Source organism: Macaca thibetana, chromosome 3 (assembly GCF_024542745.1).
Source record: "Macaca thibetana thibetana isolate TM-01 chromosome 3, ASM2454274v1, whole genome shotgun sequence".
NCBI lineage: Eukaryota > Metazoa > Chordata > Mammalia > Primates > Cercopithecidae > Macaca > Macaca thibetana.
The window spans coordinates 157566409-157586240 of NC_065580.1; the positions used below are offsets into that span (position 1 = coordinate 157566409).

The 19832-nt window shown below is 40.3% G+C and overlaps 2 protein-coding genes across 8 annotated transcripts in view; one reads left to right on the forward strand and one right to left on the reverse strand.

Moving 5' to 3' along the window:
• The window catches only part of PCP4 (Purkinje cell protein 4), a 485020-nt gene that overhangs the window by 462909 nt on the left and 2279 nt on the right, over nt 1-19832 (reverse strand). The window lies entirely within an intron of this gene.
• Nucleotides 1-19832, forward strand: part of LCA5L (lebercilin LCA5 like) — a 43437-nt gene that overhangs the window by 1447 nt on the left and 22158 nt on the right. The window contains exons 1-6 of one of the 7 annotated variants that reach the window (XM_050784553.1): nt 125-190; nt 3547-3750; nt 8801-8953; nt 16185-16560; nt 17207-17538; nt 17805-17951. In XM_050784553.1, coding sequence (XP_050640510.1) covers nt 17217-17538; nt 17805-17951 — 469 coding nt within the window. In that variant the 5' untranslated portion in view covers nt 125-190; nt 3547-3750; nt 8801-8953; nt 16185-16560; nt 17207-17216. Of the gene's footprint in view, nt 1-124; nt 191-3546; nt 3751-8800; nt 8954-16184; nt 16561-17206; nt 17539-17804; nt 17952-19832 lie in introns of those variants that run through there. The other 6 variants (XM_050784550.1, XM_050784549.1, XM_050784555.1 and 3 more) reach the window with 6 other exon arrangements.

Genomic DNA, 19832 nt, shown 5'->3' on the forward strand with positions numbered 1-19832 from the left:
ACAGAACTATGGCCAGAGCTTTACAAGGGACTGTCCTGAAGAACAAAAGAATCCAGAGGCTTCTTCCCAGTGCAAAGACAGGAATCATGTAGGAGTTTAAGCTCTTCCTTTTTTTATTTTTTAGAGAAGCACCAAAAGAGGCAAACTGAGATGCAGACAAATGATCATCCGTATGCTGATCATTTTGATAGTAAGTACCTGGGTGCTGATACGGCGATCAATGTGACAGGTCCCTGCCCTCAAGGAGCTAAGGTCCCTACATACCTGTACCCTTGCCAATCTCTCTCTCTTTTTTTTTCATTTTTTTGAGATATTGTCTCACTCTGTTGGCCAGGCTGGAGTGCAGTGGCATCATCTCGGCTCACTGCAACCTCCATCTCCCGGGCTCAAGCAATTCTCCTGCCTCGGCCTCCTGAGTAGCTGGGATTACAGGTGTGCACCACCACACCCAGCTAATTTTTGTATTTTTAGTAGAGATGGGGTTTCACCATGTTGGCCAAGCTGGTCTCAAACTCCTGACCTCAGGTAATCCGCCCGCCTCGGCCTTCCAAAGTGCTGGGATTACAGGCATGAGCCACCACGCCTGGCCCTACCCTTGCCACTCTCTTAAACCCTATCTTTTCTCTTTTGCCGTCAGGTAAAACCCCAATTAACCAAAGTAACAGAGTAGGATTGCCACAGTTAGCTGAGGGTCTATAGGAGATTGCATTTCATAAATGACCACTTTACTCAGATTTGATCTCCCACCACACCCTTGTGCTGTCACTTCATAGAGAAACTTGAAGCTGTCACATGGGAATCCCCTCATTCTTCAGCTGCCAAAACTGCAAGCCTTACTTATATCTGTTCCTACCTTCCTTCCTCCTCCTAACCAAAGCCACTCCCTCTCTGTGCTTTGGATCCCATCCCTTTCCACTCGCCAAAAACTCTACACTGTCAGGTATGCATTCCCTCTCCCGTATGATCACCTGTTCCGTCTCAGCTGGCTCTGCCATGGTTTTGAAGCATGTCGAAGTTTCCCATCACAAAAGAGAAAAAAAAGAATCTCCTATGACCCCACATTCCCCTTCAGTTTCCAGTTATTGTCCAATCCCTTATCCCTTTCGACAGGCAAACTTTAAAGAACTGCCTTGTTCGATACCTCTATTATTTGTCTCTCACTCCTCAGCCAGCCTGGCTTCCCTCTTCGTCTCTGCTAAAACGAAAACCGGGAATGAGACATTTCCAGGCCTCGTCTTGCTCAGTCTCTCAACAGCATTTGAAACTGCTGCCCCCATTTCACTCTACAAACACTGTCTGCCCTTGGCTTCTGTGACCACCCCTGTCTCTCCTGCTTTTCCTGCTGCCATTCTGGCTCACCCTCCTCTCCCAGGCTCCTTAATATTGGAGATCCTCAAAGCTCGGCCTCTGTTCCCATTTTGTTCTCCATTGCGCCCCCTCATCTAGCACAGGGCACAGATTCACACGCACAGCTTTAAGTTCCAGCTGTGTGCTCTTGACTCCCACCTTTCTCCAACTTGACCTTTTCTCAGCTAGACTCGTACATTCAGCTAGCTGCGTGACAGTGTTTCTTAATATCACTCAGTCTCCTCCAATTCAACATGCACAAGACCAAACAACCCCACTTCCCAACCCCAACTGGGACCTCTTCCATTGTACCCAGGATTCCTCCTTGACCGTTACCACACCCCAACACCCAGTGAATCCTTAAACCCAGGTGAGGTTGTCTCCTGGGCATCTTTCACATCTCTTCTTTGTCATGGATGCCTAAGTCCAAACTACCACCTTCATTCAGCCTGCTGCAGTCCTGTACCAGCTGGTCTCCCCACATCTCTGGCTTTTCTCGATTCTTCACCACCCTGCAGCCAGAGTAACCTCTTCAGAAGGCAGAGCTGATTATGCCATCCCTCCCCACCTCCCTCTTTTGCTTACCGCCAGCTTCCCATTGCCCTTGGATTAATGATCCACATCATAGGCACGCCTTCCCAAGGACCTGCAGCTGCTCACCCCCGCCTGCTTCTCAAGACTCATCTGAAACGGCTGGCCCTCCTCACTGGGCTTCAGCCACATGGGCCTCCTCCACCCACCAGGCCTTGGCATTCTTTTCTCTCTGTCTGCATTGTTTTTCCTTCCTCCCTCTCATCCTCTCTTGCCTAGTTAGTTCCCACTGACCCTTCCTATCTCAACTCAGACATCACTTCTACAGGGATAACTTCCCCGATCACTGTCAGGATCAGTTTCACCTTCACAGAGTTGTATCTCCTTCCTTGAAGACACTCGGGACAGTCACTATTATGATTAGTTCATTACAGAAAGTCCCACAAAAACAGAAACATTTGCTGTTTGTGTTCATCACTGTATCTCCACACCCCACATAGTGCCTGACACATAGTAAGCACGCAAATGGGTGCTGAAAGAATGAATGAAATGAACATTCTAATGTGTAAGAGATACTAAGTGCCGTGTGTTTTAGAACAATTCTATTAAAATAGAATGAAACTCCTAGTAAAAAATAATCAGGCAAACACTGAAAATTAAAAAGAATGTTGTGGCAGGGTAGCTAAAAACGGGTACTTGGGTAAGATTTGTAGCCCTTTACTCAGTGTGGTACATTGCATTTGCCACCACTTGGTGGAAGTAGAGAGGCATGGGTTCTTACCCTGAAGGTGACTGGGATGTCAGTCTGCTAGTGAATTCAAACATTTGTTCTAAAATACATAAAGTTGTTAAATTACCAAAACCTGCATAGCATAGCTAGTCTGTAACCATCCAGACTTTGAACGTGGCACATTTTCATGTTATCAAATAAACTTGAAATTTCTGATATATATAGGTATATTTCATTTATGAAATTTAGTGCTAGATGTCACTGAGAAATCAGCCAATTTCTTGCCTGAGACATTTGAGGCCTACTAGCTAGTTGTATTGGCAGAACTGGGAACATACCTTTTTTCTTCCAGAGTATACTGCCTCTCAATCAGTGTTTTGTTCGTCTGTTTTTTCGGTTTTGAAACTGGGTCCCACTCTGTCCCTCAGGCTGGAATGTGGTTGTGCGATCACAGCTCACTCCATCACTGCAGCCTTGACTTCCTGGGCTCAGCCTCCTGAGTAGCTGAGACTGTCACACTGGCTAATTCTTTTTTTAGGAATGGGGTCTCACCATGTTGCCCAGGCTGGTCTCAAACTCCTGGGCCCAAGTGATCCACCTGCCTCGGCCTCCCAAAGTGCTGGGATTACAGGTGTGAGCCACCACACCAGGCCAATCAGTGTTAAGAATCATAACCTCCCTTTGTCAATGTTTAGAGTGACTTGCATAATTTCTGAAGCAAAAAATTGGGACACATAATCGTAAAAGATAAAGTGTTTGAAATAATGTTCTTGAAAACCATAAGATATTGATTATCCTAGCTATATAATACCACATTTATAAGCCTAGGGAAGAGCTTTTCTATTCATTTAATATTTTTGTCAAAGAGTTTAGAGTTCAGGCTTTTCATTCAGTAAGAAGACCTGAACTTGGGTCTGGCTGATGTTTTTTCTATCCAGACAGGCTGTGCTTGTGGCAGGAAGGCCACAGAAATGGTGCTGTCATCTTCACAAGTGCCCATGGTCACTAGTGAATGTCACCTGTCCCACCCTGGTGACATGAACCTTGATTACCTGTTCAAGCACGGATCTGCCAGGTTTCTCCACAGCCACCTGTTTTCCCTTGCATTCGATTCGTACTTTGGAAAGAGATACTCTGACATGGTAAATCCCATTTTGTTTTGTGTTTTTAAGACCGGGTCTCACTCTTGTCCAGGCTAGAGTGCAGTGCTGGCATGATCGCAACTCACTGCAGCCTCAACCTCCCAAGTAGCTGAGACCATGGGTGTGCGCCACCATACCCAGCTAATTTGGCTTTCTTTATAGAGATAGCATCTCCCTATGTTGCCCAGGCTGATGTATCCTCCTTATTGGTATTGATGCTCAAATTCCCCTATCTTTGACTAATGGGAGCTTCTTAAAGCTGGCTCCTGTGCCCTTTTGATACACACCAGCCTTTCTTCTCTTTGCCTGCCTCAGGCTTAGGATCATCCGTTTCTCCAAGGAACCCTGATTCATTATAGCAGAGAATGGTATTTGGTGGAGAATGGTACACAATGTACTCATTGCTTCTGGGGTGTCATTGATTCTAGGCCCTCTCAGAGAGCAGAGTTAGGGGAAAAATACACACACACACCCCTAGACATACATATGCATATACACATACACATACATTTATAGATACATGTGCACATAGATCTGTAACTGTATATACCTCCTTGTGTGTATATGTGTGTGTGTATTTGAACCTAGCGTTTCGCATTCTAATCCAACATTTCAGGGTTCTTTCCAGCCTTTCCTCTTTCAGACAGTAAGAAATTTGAGCCCATGATTCTAAATATATTATGTCCTCAGTTAACTTGTTAGCTCTAATTAATTTCCTAATTTTGCCAGCTACCTGACGCCTCTTTGTCACTCCTTCCCCTTACAACTACTTGACTCTGCTTTCTCAGCCTTCAGCCATGCTTCCGCCACTGCCTCTACAGGAAAGCCACCTACTTTTTGAAAAAAAATTTGCACGGAGTGCTTATGAGAGGGTCTGCTGTTTTCTCCAGCTCATTTTTCCAAAGCAAACAATCCCACCAGCTCTCTCAGGTTGGTCATCTTTTTCCTAGATATAGTCCAAGGCAAGGTAAAGCAAGCTGGTTTCTGGAACCATTAAGATATTTCCCCAAAACATTTGAACTCACCAACTCACCATCTTCTCTGACTTCTTGAAATTTGTAACAGTACATTTCATTTGCATGTAATAGCCTGCTTTTAGTCTCATTTTAATTTGTGATGTTTTTCAAGGTATCTGTGTTAGTTCTGTATTGCTGCTACAACAAATTACCCCAAACTCAGTGGCTTAAATTTATTTTCTTACAGCTCTGGAGGTCAGAAGTCTGAAATGAGTCTTAAGGGGCTAAAGTTAGGATGTCAGCAGGACTGATTCCTTCTAGAGGATCCAAGGGAGGATCCATTCCCTTCCCTTTTCTAACTTCTAGAAAAGCCTGTATTCTGTGGTATATGACCCCTTCTTCCATCTTGAAAGCCAGCAGCATAGCATCTTCTCCCTCTGACTCTGCTTCTCTCATAACAGAGCCTTCTCACTCTGACCCCTCCTGTGTCCTTCTCAGACAGGCCCATGTGATTACATTAGGTCCACATGGATAATCTGGGATAATTCAGGATAATCTTCCCACCTCAAGACCTGAAATTGATCACATCTGCAAAGTCCCTTTTGCCATATATAGTAACACACACAGGTTCTGGGGATTAGGACATGGACATCCTTAGGGGACCATTATTCAGACTACCACTGTACCAAAGGAAAGCCTTAAATCTTAAAAATGAGAATTTAACTGTTTTTTATGGAAGGTAATGAGCAACATGTAGACATTGATTGGAAAATGAACATATCTTGGAGAGCTTTACATACCTACACATACAGAGATATGCTTTATTTTTTATATTAGGCATTATCAGTATTATTATTCATCACAGTTATAATAACAATATGTTTTATCTAATTCTTTAATTTTTGCCATTCTGGTAGATGAAAAATGGAATCTAGTTGTTTTCATTTGCATTTCATTATGAGTAAGCTTGAACATCTTTTTATGTAACTCTTGGTTTTCTGTGTTTCTGTAATGTGCTTATTCTGTAATGTGTTCATATCTTTTGCCCATTTTACTAATGGATTATTTTAAGAGGTCTCTGTAAATTAAGGAAATTAGGTCTTTGTCATATGTGTTGAAAATCTTTTTTCCAGTTTGTAAGATGCCTTTGCACTTTATTATTTTTTTAATTATAAGGAAGTTTTTAAATTTTTATGCAGTTATTTTTATCAGTTGTTTCCTTTATGGTTCAGGGCTTTATGTTTTTCCACACTCTGTGTTTTCTTTTAATAATTTTTTAAACATTTATATTTTGAATCCATCTAACCGTCATTTTAGTGTAAGAAATGCAATAAGAATGTGCTTTTGTTTTGATTTCCGGGTAGATTCTGGCCTACCTCTCATCATTTACTGAAGTGCACTTTCTCTACCTTTATCTTACACTAGGGCTACCATATGTATTTGTTTGTGCTTCTGTTTCTGAACTCTTTATTCCAGTATATTGTTCTGTCAAAGCATTAGTATCGGGCTATTTTAGTGACTATAGCTTTATATCTCAGTGTCTGATCAAAGTAGTCCCTTCTCATCATTTTTGTTCATATTTCTTTGTATTCTTTCATATTTATTTCTCTATATGAATTTTGTATCATTTGGTCAAATTTCACAAAATTACTCAGCATTTCACTGAGAATGCATTGATCATGTAGATTAAATTAGGGAGAATTTACAGCTTTATAATGTGTCCTTTTGATATAAGAACAAAATATGTCTTTCACTTAAATATTTTATTTCAGTAGTTTTAAAGTTTCCTTCATATTATTCATAATATACTTAGATGTTTTAAATATTTGGACTGATATAGTAAGTGGGATATTTTTCATCTATTTCCTAAGTCATTTTATTTTGCATATAGAAAAGATTATTTTTAGGGCCAGGCACACCTATAATTCCAGCACTTTGGGAGGCCAAAATGGGCAGATTTCTTGAGCCCAGGAGTTTGAGACTAGGGCCTGGGCAACATGGCAAAATCCCATCTCTACAAAAAATTGGCCAGGCATAGTGGCATGTGCCTATAATCCCAGTACCTGGGAGACTGAGGTGGGAGGATCACCTGAACCCAGGAGGTTGAGGCTGCAGTGAGCTGTGATCGCGCTACTCCAGTCTGGGCGATGGAATGAGACCCTGTCTCAAAAAAAAGATTAATTTTATAGCCATGTTGTAACCCATAGTGTCAATTTAATTCTCTTGATAGTGTTTTATAAGTACATAATCATTTCATTTCCACATAATAACTTGCCTCTTCTTTTCCAATATTTAGACCTAGTACCTCCAGAACAATATTAATGAACAAAGTGACAGTAGGCCTTTCTTATCTTAATTCTTACATCAGTGTAAATTAATGTTTCACCATTAAAGTTTAAAGCTGTTTTTTTTTGTTTGAGATAGGTATTTATCACATTGGGAAAGCTTTCATTTAGAGCTTTTCAGATTGGGCTAGCAGTAATGAGAAGTTTTATCAGGAGTCATGGAATGAAAAGAGGAATTAAAGAAGCACAGAGGCATCCTGAACATTAATTTATGTGATCAATATTTATTGGACACCTAATATTCTCAGGAACTCCTCTAGGCACTGAGGATATAGCAGTAGACAAAGGAGCCAGAATGCATGCCACTGGGAAGCATACAGTTAGTGGGGAAGTATTTTACTTAGCTACAAACAGGCTAAGTAAAATAGGTGTTATAAAATAAATTTTTAAAAGTAAAATAGATAATATGTGCTAAAGAGAAAAAATGAAATGGGGAAGGCAATAGGAAATGAGAGTGGATAAGAAAAGAAGGAAAATTTGCATGTTAAGTAAGTTTTTTTTTTCCCAAGAGGCAGGACTGGTTAAGAATATAATTGCCGGCGAGGCTCTGTAGCCCAGATCACGCCTATAATCCCAGCACTTTGGAAGGCCAAGGCAGGTGGATCACTTGAGTCTTGGAGTTCTAGACCAGCCTGGGCAACGTAATAAAATCCCATATCTGCAAAAATACAAAAATTAGTTGGGCATGGTGACACATGCCTGTAGTCCCAGCTACTTGGAAAGCTGAGGCAGGAGGATCACCTGAGCCCAGGAGGTTGAGACTGCAGTGAGCTGAGCTGAGATAACACCACTGCACTCCAGCCTGGATGACAGAGACTCCATCTCAAAAAACATGTATATAATTACCTACCCATAGAATAATTTCGGCCAGAAACACAGATGTAATCATTTGAATTAAATTATCCTTATGAATTAATTATAACTTCACTATGGAATTTTTTTCATTATATGCGTGTAACAAAATAAATATTTACTTTTAAGAATTAGGATTTTCTAGTTGTATTATTAACCAAGAATCTGATAATTCATGAAAGTGTGGAACCAGAATACATTTTAGTATATAATACTAAATCAGTCACTATCTGTGCTTCTAAAGTACAATCCAGTGCTTACAAGTAGTTACCAAGAGGGTCGTCTTTTTGTTATTTTTATTGTTGACAGGAAAGAAACACATAATTCAAAAACTTTAATTATTTACGTTCAACTCTGTACTGGAAAGAAAGAGCAGGCAGGTGAGCCACAAGATCTTTTGTTCTGTCAAAAACTTGAAAAGGCACTGCTGTGTATGGCTCCTTCAAATCTTATTTCAACATCACTGTTTAATAATCACATCCAAGAACTTCCCAATCAATTGCCAACAGGTGATTCACTTTCACAGAGAAAAAGCCGCCTATGGCTGGGTACAGTGGCTCACACCTGTAATCCCAGCACTTTGGGAGGCCAAAGTGGGTGGATCACTTGAGGTCAGGAGGTTGAGACCAACCTGGCCAACATGGTGAAACCCTGTCTGTACCAAAAATACAAAAAAATTAGCCAGGCATGGTGGCAGGCGCCTGTAATCCCAGCTACTCAGGAGGCTGAGGCAGGAGAATTGCTTGAACCTGGGAGGCGGAGGTTGCAGTAAGCTGAGACCACACCAATCTATAACACAAGGGAATATATATATATATATATATATAAACTGCTTCAAAATCTTATAAATGTTTATTTGTGAGATTGTAACATTTTCCTTTTGTAATATCATTTTAGGTTTTTAAAAATATATTCTTTCTTTAAAAAGAGACCAAAACCTGTCAAAAAATACTACCGTGGAAAGCTCATAAATACTACAGTGTGAAGAACCCTGTGCTTATCTTCAGTTAATCGTCAGACATCTTAGGGAAGTTTGATAAAGAACACCAGGTATGCAGTAATCCCTTTCAAACATTTTAGCGTGTTTTATTTTCCATCTGCCTTGTTGCAAAAGCAGGAGTAAAGACACCTGACTGTTGTATTCAGAATGATTCAGACGTATACCTTGATCTTCAGCATTCTTATTTCTAATTCACTAATTAGATAAGCACAATATAGAAGTTCACTGTTCTTATAAGCAGCCATCCCTTTTACCATAGTGCATTCCAGGAAAATGTAACCTCAACCAGATCAGATTTTTTTCCATTAGAACAGAGTTTATAATTACTCATTGTGTTCCTGAGTCATAACAGCAAAGAAACAACTATAAACTCTACAATGATAGAGACATAATAAAATTATGCTTCATGTGCAGTAAAATAGGCACCATTATACTGTAAACTGTTCAAAATATAAATGCTGCCAAACTAAATCTGAACTATACTGTAAATTTGATACAACAAAAACTAGTATAACTATAGTAGGTATTATATAATTACTAACTTTGCCTATTTTAAGATCCTTTAAGGCAAAAGCTTACCTTCTTCATCACCCCAGTCCTTGGAAGACACTAAATAGATGTTCTTTGACTGAACATATTAATTAATTAAGAACATCAGTGGCCAGACATGGTGGGTCATGTCTGTAATCCTAGCACTTTGAGAGGCTGATGTGGGAAGATTGCTTGAGCCCAGGAGTTCAAGACCAGCCTGGGCAACATAGTTGCCCAGCTACTTGCCAGGCCAAGGTGGGAGGACTGCTTGAGCCTGGGAGGTCAAGCCTGCAGTAAGCTGTGATCACCGCATTGCACTTCAGTCTAGGCAACAGAGCAAGACCCTGTCTCAAAAGAAAGAACATTAGGTGGTTGGTTTAAGGCCTGGATTTTTCAAAAATGCACCACATAATCAGAGATTTGTATGTGGAAACTACATTTTGTACTGATAACAGTAGAGAAATGTAGTGTATGTATATTAATATGAAGATTTCTGAAACAGTTTAATCAACTTAAAAGTTATAGGCCTGATACTAGTCATCAGTCAGTTTTTAACAGGTCAGTGAGAAAACTGATATTTAACAGACTGAATATATGATCCCACTTAACCTGCATTCAGGGCACATTCATTGCCGACTATTGTAACAGCCAAGAATCAAACTTGGTTTTACTTTTGTTTACACTGCTGATCGTATCTCTCAGACTCCATTTCATGAAAAAGAATAGAACTCACGCAGTGCCAGGTGAACCCAAACATACCTGTATTCAGGTCATATAGGTAGAAACTTTAGGATGATTGTGGAATCCTGGGAATTCCAGAATGCTAGAAATATCCAGTCTCTTTGGCAGGTATAGTTGATGTACAAGCAATTCTTTTGGAAATTTACCTGCCCTGCCAGGGCAGGAGAATTGCTTGAGCCCAGAAGTTCAAGACGAGCCTGGGCAATGTGGCGAAACTCCATCTCTACAAAAAATACAAAACTTAGCCGGCATGGTAGTGAACACCTGTAGTCCCAGCTACTCCAGAGGCTGAGGTGGGAGGATCACCTGAGCCCAAGAAGTTGAGGCTGCCGTGAGCTGTGATCACACCACTACACTGCACTCTAGCCTGGGCAACAGAGTGAAACCCTGCCTCAAAAAGAAAAAAACAAAAAAAAAACATATCTCTCTCTATATATTTTATATATATGATGTGTATATATACACATATATATACATGTGTATAAACACATGTATATATGTGTGTATCTGTATATATATGAAATACTTAGGCATAAATCTAACAAAAGTTGTAAAAAAGTTCTGCACTGAAAACAGCAGAGCACTGCTGAAATTAAAGAAGACCTAATAAATGGGAGGCATACCTTATTCCTGGGTTAGAATTCTCCATTTTGACAAAGTGTCAGTTCTCCCTAAATTTATATGTAGATTCAACACAGTTCCAGTCTCAATCCTATTAGGCTTTTTTTTTTTTTAAGGAATTGACAAACTAACTCTAAAATTTACAGAGAAATTCAAAGGAACTAAAATAGCCAAAACAACTTTGGAATGAAACAACAGAGATGGCAAACTAATACTACCTGATTTCAAGATTAGTTATAAAGCTACAGTAACCCTGTAATGGCAGCACTTTGGGAGGCCAAGGTGGGCAGATTGCTTGAGCTGAGGAGTTCAGGACTAGCCTGGGCAACATGGTGAAACCCTGTCTCTGCAGAAAAAAAAAAAAAAAAAAAAAAAAAAAAAAGCTGGGTGTGGTGGCACGAACCTGTAGTCCAGCTATGCGGGAGGCTGAGTTGGAGGTTGCAGTGAGCCAAGATCATGCCACTGCACTCCAGCCTGGGCAACAGAAGGAGACCCTGTCTCAAAAAAAAAAAAAAAAAAAAAAAAAAAAGCTACAGTAACCAAAACAATGTGATATTGGTCTAAAGATAGAGAAACAGGTCACTAGAACAGTATAGAGAGCACAGAAATAGATCAACATATGGATATCTGGGTTTTTACAGAGCTGCAAAGGCAATTGAGTGGGAAAAGGAGAGTCTTTCCAACAAAGGGTGCTGGAGCCATTGGATGTCCAAATACCAAAAAATGAATTTTGACCCATAATGAGTAACTCAAAATGGATTATAGACTTAAAGTAAAACTTCTAGAAGAAAGCAAGGAGGATATCTTTGTGACCTCAGGTCATGCAAAAATTTCTTAGATATAACACCAAAAGGATCATACTTTTTTTTTTTGAAACAGTTTCTCCTTACCCAGGCTTGAGTGCAATGGCGCGATCTCAGCTCACTGCAATGTCCACCTCCCGGGTTCAAGCAATTCTCCTGCCTCAGCCTCCCGAGTAGCTGGGATTACAGGCACCCGCCACCACGCCCAGCTAATTTTCGTATTTTTTAGTAGAGACGGAGTTTCACATGTTGGCCAGGCTGGTCACGAACTCCTGACCTCAGGCAATCCGCCCGCCTTCGCCTCCCAAAGTGCTGGGATTACAGGCATGAGCCACCGCGCCCAGCCAGGATCATTCTTAAAAGAACAAATTGATAATTGGGCTTCACCAAAATTTTTAAAAAACATTTTTAAGAGAATGACAAATCACAGATGAGGAGAAAATGTTTGCAAAGCATGTATCTGATAAAGGACTTATATCCAGAATATTCACAGCAGTTTTACTTTTAATAGCCCAAAACTGGAAATAGCTGAAATGTCTGTGAACAGATGAATAAACAAATTATGGTTTATACATGCAATTGGAAACTACTCAGCAACTTAAAAAAAACAAACGAACTATCGATATTGATGCACGTAGTAACATGGATGAATCTCATAATAATGCTAAGTGAAAGAAGCAAACCAAATAAAAATACATACTGGATTATTCCATTTATATAAAACTCTACCAAATGCAAAATAGTTGATAGTGACAAAAAAACAGTGTTTGCCTGGGTTGGGAGTGAGGCACAGGGAAGGATGAGAGGAATTACAATGGGATGCTGGGAGACTTTGGGAGATTATGTGGATGTGTTCACTGTCTTGATTGTGGTGATAGTTTCATGGAGATACACATTTCTAATCTTATCAAATGGTACTCTTATTAATTTTCTTTGAAACCTCAGTAAAAGAGCGTTAAAAATAAAGAATTGTAGGCCGGGCACGGTGGCCTATAATCTCAGCACTTTGGGAGGCCAAGGCGGGCGGATCACGAGGTCAGGAGATCAAGACCATCCTGGCTAACACAGTGAAACCCAGTCTCTACTAAAAATACCAAAAAAAAAATCAGGCGTGGTGGCAGGCGCCTGTAGTCCCAGCTACTTGGGAAACTGAGGCAGGAGAATCGCTTGAACCGCGAGGTGGAGGTTGCAGTGAACCAAGATCGTGCCACTGCACTCCAGCCTGGGCGACAGAGCGAGACTCCATCTCAAAAAAAAAATTGTATCCCAAAGGCTTAGGAATCAGTTGTGTTAAATATATATGCTCAGTAAGCCAAATAAATTGACATATTTGATACATTTTTTTAATCTTCATTTTAAAATGTTAGTGAATCAGGTACAAAATTCATATACATGTTGATATCAGCTGATCCCAGTTTTTCTTATGACCTCTTTTTGTCAAAGACTATGCCATTAATATTAAGAACAATTGTCTATTTGTTGTAGCAAAAAGCATACTGAGTTTACCTAAAAGCTGATTTTAGTGACACTGACATTAATAAGCAGTGATAAACACTGGGTCAGTCAATCCATACACTGATCTTACCAAGTTGTAAATACATTCTTTCAAAAGAATATAGCATCTAAATATACTCTACAAAGCATTTATGACAACTTTTAAATTTAGTAAGCTCCCAAAAATTCAGTGTCTTAGGATATGGATTGAAATTATGATTTTTGATTTTCAGATATTTTTGCCTGTTTAATTATAAGACAAATCGGTGAACATAGCAATTAATCTGAAGTTGCTTATAGCTTTTTTTACATGAGACAGATTAGGTTATAGTAGTGATCAGTAGTAGAATTGATCGCTACCTCATACTGTGTGTTTTAGAAATTTGACAAAAGCAAGTTGACAGTACATCCACTAGAAAATTCATGGCACGCCGGGCGTGCTGGCTCACGCCTGTAATCCCAGCACTTTGGGAGGCCGAGGCAGGCGGAGCACAAGGTCAAGAAATCAAGACCATCCTGGCCAACATGGTGAAACCCTGTCTCTATTAAAAATACAAAAATTAGCTGGGTGTGGTGGTGCGCACCTGTAGTCCCAGCTACTTGGGAGGCTGAGGCTGGAGAATCGCTTGAACCGGGGAGGCAGAGGTTGCAGTGAACCAAGATCATGCCACTGCACTCCAGCCTGTCGTCAGAGCGAGATTCCATCTCAAAAAATAAAATAAAATAAATAAAATTGGTAGCAGTCATTTTCTACTCATCCATTCCACCAAAATAATAACAATAATAATTGTCTTTGTAGTAAGACTACCCTTTACCCATCGTGAGGAAACTAGATCCCTAACGTTAGGCTAGGCAAAGTATGGAGCAGGAAGGATTGTGGATAATTTTGCTAATAAGGGATCTTCTCACTAAAATATTGAAAGATTTTTGATTTTTCAAGCATTTTTAAGAAGCTACAATTACTCCTAGCTATAAAGATCCTGCAAAATACAGAAGTCCGCTGGAGCCAGTAGGTAAGGGAACGACTCAGCATCCACAGAGGCTTATGACTCGCACATCCATGTGGGGAGGGCGGTAACGCCTTCCAATCCACCACCTTTCTCACAGCTAAGTCTAGAAAGCCCTCATTAGGGGACATTTTAACCTGGTAGAATTGTTTTAGGAGCGAAGTTGTTTATAGTCTTGTTTATTCTTATGTGACTCTACAGGATTTCCATTTAAGAAAATTTTTTTTTTTTTTACCTGTTACATCAATTTTTATTACACTAAGAGACTAAGATGGCTAGTCTTCTGCTTTATCAACGTGGGATAATCGAAGCTCACTTTAGTCTTCTGTGAGAGGCTTGCATTTTTTAAAGAAAAAAGGACAAGTCAGGAGAGGGACAATTGCAAATGTCGTTTTTCAGGGATTTTCATTGGTTTACAGAAATAACAGTGATTGGCGATTAGATTGCTGTTTGAACCACAGGGTATGAGCTGTGGTGTCCAGCATATGGCATTGTTAGGTTAATTTATAGCTATTGGTGGTGTCAGTCAGAGCCCAGGGAGCAAGCAGCTTAGAAATGATTACTTAACTCAGCTGGGGGGATAGGGGGACATGACTGCTGTCTCATTCCAATGCCTCTTTGGGCCTGATCATTTAAAGGGGGTTGCGGCTGGGCGCGGTGGCTCAAGCCTGTAATCCCAGCACTTTGGGAGGCCGAGACGGGTGGATCACGAGGTCAGGAGATCGAGACCATCCTGGCTAACACGGTGAAACCCCGTCTCTACTAAAAAAATACAAAAAAATAGCCGGGTGAGGTGGCGGGCGCCTGTAGTCCCAGCTACTCGGGAGGCTGAGGCAGGAGAATGGCGGGAACCCGGGAGGCGGAGCTTGCAGTGAGCTGAGATCCGGCCACTGCACTCCAGCCTGGGCGACAGAGCGAGACTCCGTCTCAAAAAATAAATAAATAAAATAAAAATAAAAAATAAATAAATAAATAAAGGGGGTTGCATTCCTCAGATAAGCTTCTTTTCTTTCTCAACCCTAGGGGATTGGTGGTGTCACTCACATTTTACAGATGGACAAGAGCACTTAAGTGACAGGCAGACCCAAGTTCAAACCCAAACCTGTCTGCCTTCAAATTGTCCATCACCTTCTACTCCGTCACACTCCCTCCCACGATTGTAGCTTGACAATTTGTGAATGTAACATGAAAAACACTCTTGAATTAAGCCTTTATTCAAAATTGCCTGCATAAGACCACTTGTTGAAGGAGTGTTCTAAAGGAAGAAGGAGGGAATTTTTATAGAGCTTTAGCAGGAGAAGTCAGCTGAAGTCTAGCTTGAGTCAGAAACAACTGGCCAAAAACAAAAAACAAAAAAAACAAATTATTCTTGCCAATTAGCAACCATTGTTTGAGCCATTTGGATTTATCAAGATAGGTGAGGAAGAAATTAGGGACTGAGGTCATGAGCCAGAGGGCAGGGAGGAACAGCTCCTGGGGACAAGGAGAGGCAAGGCTGTGAGAGCTACACTGGAGCATTTGTAGTCCTTCAGGATCCCCTACACCAACATCTGGGATTCTTCTTTTTTTTTTTTGAGACAGAGTTGGCCCTGTCACCCAGGCTGGAATGCAGTGGCGCAATCACAGCTCACTGCAACCTCTGCCTCCCGGACTCAAGCAATCCAACCTCAGCCTCCCAAGTAGCTGGGACTACAGGTGTGCACCACCATGCCCCGCTAATTTTTGTATTTGTTTTGTAGAGACAGGGTTTCGCCATGTTGCCCAGGCTGGTCCTGAACTTCTGAGTTCAAGCTATCCACCTGCCTCAGCCTCCCAAAGTGCTGGTATTTCAGATGTGAGCCACAATACCAGGCCTGGATTCTTCTTAATGTAGATGTAAAGGTTCACAAAGAAGGATCTGCTTCTGCCCACCACTACACAGCAGAATGTGTCTGGAAAGAGAAATTCTTTGCCTTAGGATTGTGTAATGCTCCCACCAATGTGTTATTGCAGTCATGATGCTTAATGAAAAAAGCACTGCCCCTGGAGCTGGAAAATATGGACAGTCTCTGAACTTTTAACCTGTCTGAACCTATTCCCTCTAGGTGGCTGAAATGAGGTGATGTGAAGCAGTTTGTACAAAGTAAGAGCACTAGTTAGATATTAAGTATAATGCTAATATTAATTATTACTAAGATCATTTGGACTAAGATTTCTTGTAGTGGGGAGATTGTGGACTGCCTGATATATTTCATCAGAAGAGAAGGCTAGAGTTAAGCAGATGCATCAGAAAGCCAAAACACTTCAGAAAAAACCCTCTCAGTAGAGAAAGTGATATTAGATTCCTGTTGCAAAAGATCTAATGCCAGCTAAATTCTCTTTTGCTTTCTTGATAAAACAAGAGAATTGAGAATTAAATGGAAAGGTAATCCTTTTAAAGACCTCAGAAGATGGATCTGTTTGTTTCAATCTGCTTTTGAGGTAGGCTGCTATAAAAGAGATACTTGTGGTGTTACTGTGCCTTAGTGTAGTAGCATAATAAAGAAATGCAGAACCATCTGCTTTGTAACTAATGTTAATTTTATTAAGGGTATAAATTTGGGGTCTTTCTTGTATTTGACTTTCTATTCCTTCCATTTTAAATTCTCACTTTAGACAACAAAAAGGGCTTATTGAAAGTATTCAAAGTTTGTGTCCATGGCTGAGCATGGTGGCTCATGCCTGTATCCCACCACTTTGTGAGACTGAGGTGGGAGGATCACTTGAGCCCAGGAGTTCAAGACCAGCCTGGGCAACATAGTGAGACTCCCATTTCTACCAAAAAATAGTAAGTTAGCCAGGCGTGACGGCACACACTTGTAGTCGCAGCTACTCCAGAGGCTGAGCTGAGAGGATCGCTTGAGCCCAGGAGGTCAAGGCTGCGGAAAGTCATGGTCACGCCACTGCACTCCAACCTAGGCAACAGAGTGAGACCCTGTCTTTAAAAAGGAAAAAAATATATATATATGTGTGTGTGTGTGTGTGTGTGTATAGATATATATATATAAAAAAAAGCATAGGTTCATTTTAATGTCAATAAATATGAATTCAAAAATAATTTTATTACGTTTTACTTTTCTTTTATTAGGTTGTTTGCTATGTCTTTGGCTGATCTAACAAAAACCAATGTAGATGAGCAGTTCTCCAGCGTGGCATTAGAAAACAATAGAAGATCTGCAGAATGCAAGAGAAGCCCAGGCACAGGCGATTTTTCACGGAACAGTAGCGCTTCCGCTAAGAGTGTTGATTATAGCAGGTCTCAGTGCTCCTGTGGAAGTTTAAGTTCTCAGTATGATTATTCAGAAGACTTTCTCTGTGATTGTTCAGAAAAGGCCATTAATAGAAATTATTTAAAGCAGCCTGTGGTTAAAGAAAAGGAGAAGAAAAAGTACAATGTTTCTAAAATCTCCCAATCTAAAGGTAAGGAGTAAGATTTCCCAAGCAAGACCAAATTTCTGATCATAATGATGTTATTTTCCTGCACTAGTGTTTGAAGTGGTTCATACTCAGTTTTATTGTTTTCCCATATTGTAAATGTGTATTATAGGTGAACTTTTCTAGAAGAAATTAGGAAATAGAGAAATTAAGAATAATTATAAAATAACAGAGAGGCTTCAAATGTAAAGCCTAGCCCCTGCATAGCTTACCCTACTGGAGCCTACTAGTGAGGTTAGTTCCGTTTTTAGTTAACAGGTGGCCTTGTTACAGAGTACCACAATACTTGGATTTCACTGGCTTCTTGCCTTTCATCTCAGCTGAAGAATCAGTGTTTGAATCGCCAGTGAAATGTAAATACCTGTCTCAACACCCCAAGAGGATGGTCTCCAAGTCCGGTGAGGCATATTGGCAAAGACCATCTTTTGAAATGGAGATGGTTCAAAAGGCTGTTAATAATGTCATTTCTTTGCAGATTTTACCAATTCTATCAGGTCCCAGCTGTCCAAATTGGAATTCGCTTGTGCTATCTTTGATCTCCTTTCTTCTTCCTTCCCTGCCCAGACTGTAATTCCTTCCTCTCATTTTAGGCAATCTTGAGCTCATAAGTATTCCTCATATAGAAATAGCTGGAGCTCTTGTCCACATTGACAATCAGAGCACTTCAGTCAACAGGTGGACGATAAAGGGCCTGCTGTTTGGGGGGCACATCTGCCACTGTCATGTCCACACTGCATCTTGCGTCCCCAGCCTGCTGTTACCAGCTGTGTCCAGGACCCTCTGTGCCACTTCTGGAACCCCCAGAATCTTCAGTTCCCCTGCTATAGGGCAGGGATTCTTTATCTAAGACACATGGCTGTGAACCCCATGAAATTCTATGCATTTTTTTGTGTCTATGTGTGTTCGTAAACTTTTCTAGAAGGGCCTGTGCCTTTCACCAGAGTCTCAAAAGGTTAAATGTTACTTTTCTAGAGAGGTGGGGGTCCTACCTCCACTGGCAAGGCCCAAGGCAGGAAATGAAAAGTCCGCTCCTCCTCTCATGCCTGGACTCCATCAAAAATGACATCATGGTTAGATCCTACAAATACAGAATTCCTTATCCACATTTGAAATTTACAAGTCTCCAAAAACCCAACATCTTTCATATCCTTGGCATCAAAGTTGATTTGGCAACAAAAACCTTATTTGAACTAACATGAAGCAGATCTTTACTTAGTTCACTTAGTGTGAAGAGTCATTATATTTCACTGCAAAAGTATAGTTTCATTAAAGGGTGGTGTTCCGGATCCCATGAGAGAAATGTGGAAAATACCATATATGCACTCACCTTTAAAACCCCCCAAATTCTGCAACATACCAGTTCCAAGGGTTTACAATAAGAGATCTTGAATCTATATACTACATTTTATATTGATCATAAGCTTTTGTGGGATCATGCAAGAGGGCAGTTAGCATTTATAAAACTTTCTACAAGAGAGAAACTGCATTTTGAGTTCTAAGTACCTTATAATTTAGCTTTTTAAAGCTGATTCCTCATTTATTTATTCAACAAATGCTTATTGAGTTCTTTGTGCAAGATGCCTGTTTATAAATTGAGAACAACCTAAATTAATTCAGTTACTTCACAGGAGACCAGAATCCTAAATTCCATTATCCAGAATAGTAAAAGGTTTGCTCTTACTTGGGTGTCCTTTTGTATATTAATACTCTGAAATTCTTTTAAATAAATCTTGCATGCATCTTTAACTCAGATTTTTATGTCCCAGGAAACCCTTGCCCAGCATATGATGAACGTAAAATACTAATTGCAACCTCAAGCTTTGTCACAGAACAATAAAGTATTTCCTCGTCTTTTTCTTTTATTCCCCAGTTCATGTTTTGCCAGTGTTTGCAGCAGCAAATAATTTCTTCCACCCTGGTGTCATATAATTCTAACCCAAAGCGAAAGTCTTAATGTTTTAGCCAGTACAGCCCCTTCTCAAGCAAATGTTCAATTAAAAGTAGCTCTCTGACCCTAAGGGGAGGTAATGCTGAATGAGGAACCACCAACAGAGATTCAGAATTCACCAAAGAACAGTAACATCAGAGATTATGTTCAATTCCCATCTTAGAAAATTGATGAAAGCAAATTTTATGGCAGAAAGACATTTCATGGAGAAAATTACGAATATGAAATGAGGACTTCAATTTAATAGAATTTTTGCTTTGGTCAAACATTGGAAATTTACTTAACTCATTGTAAATAGCAAGCAATATAGTCATGCAATTTGCTTTTCAAA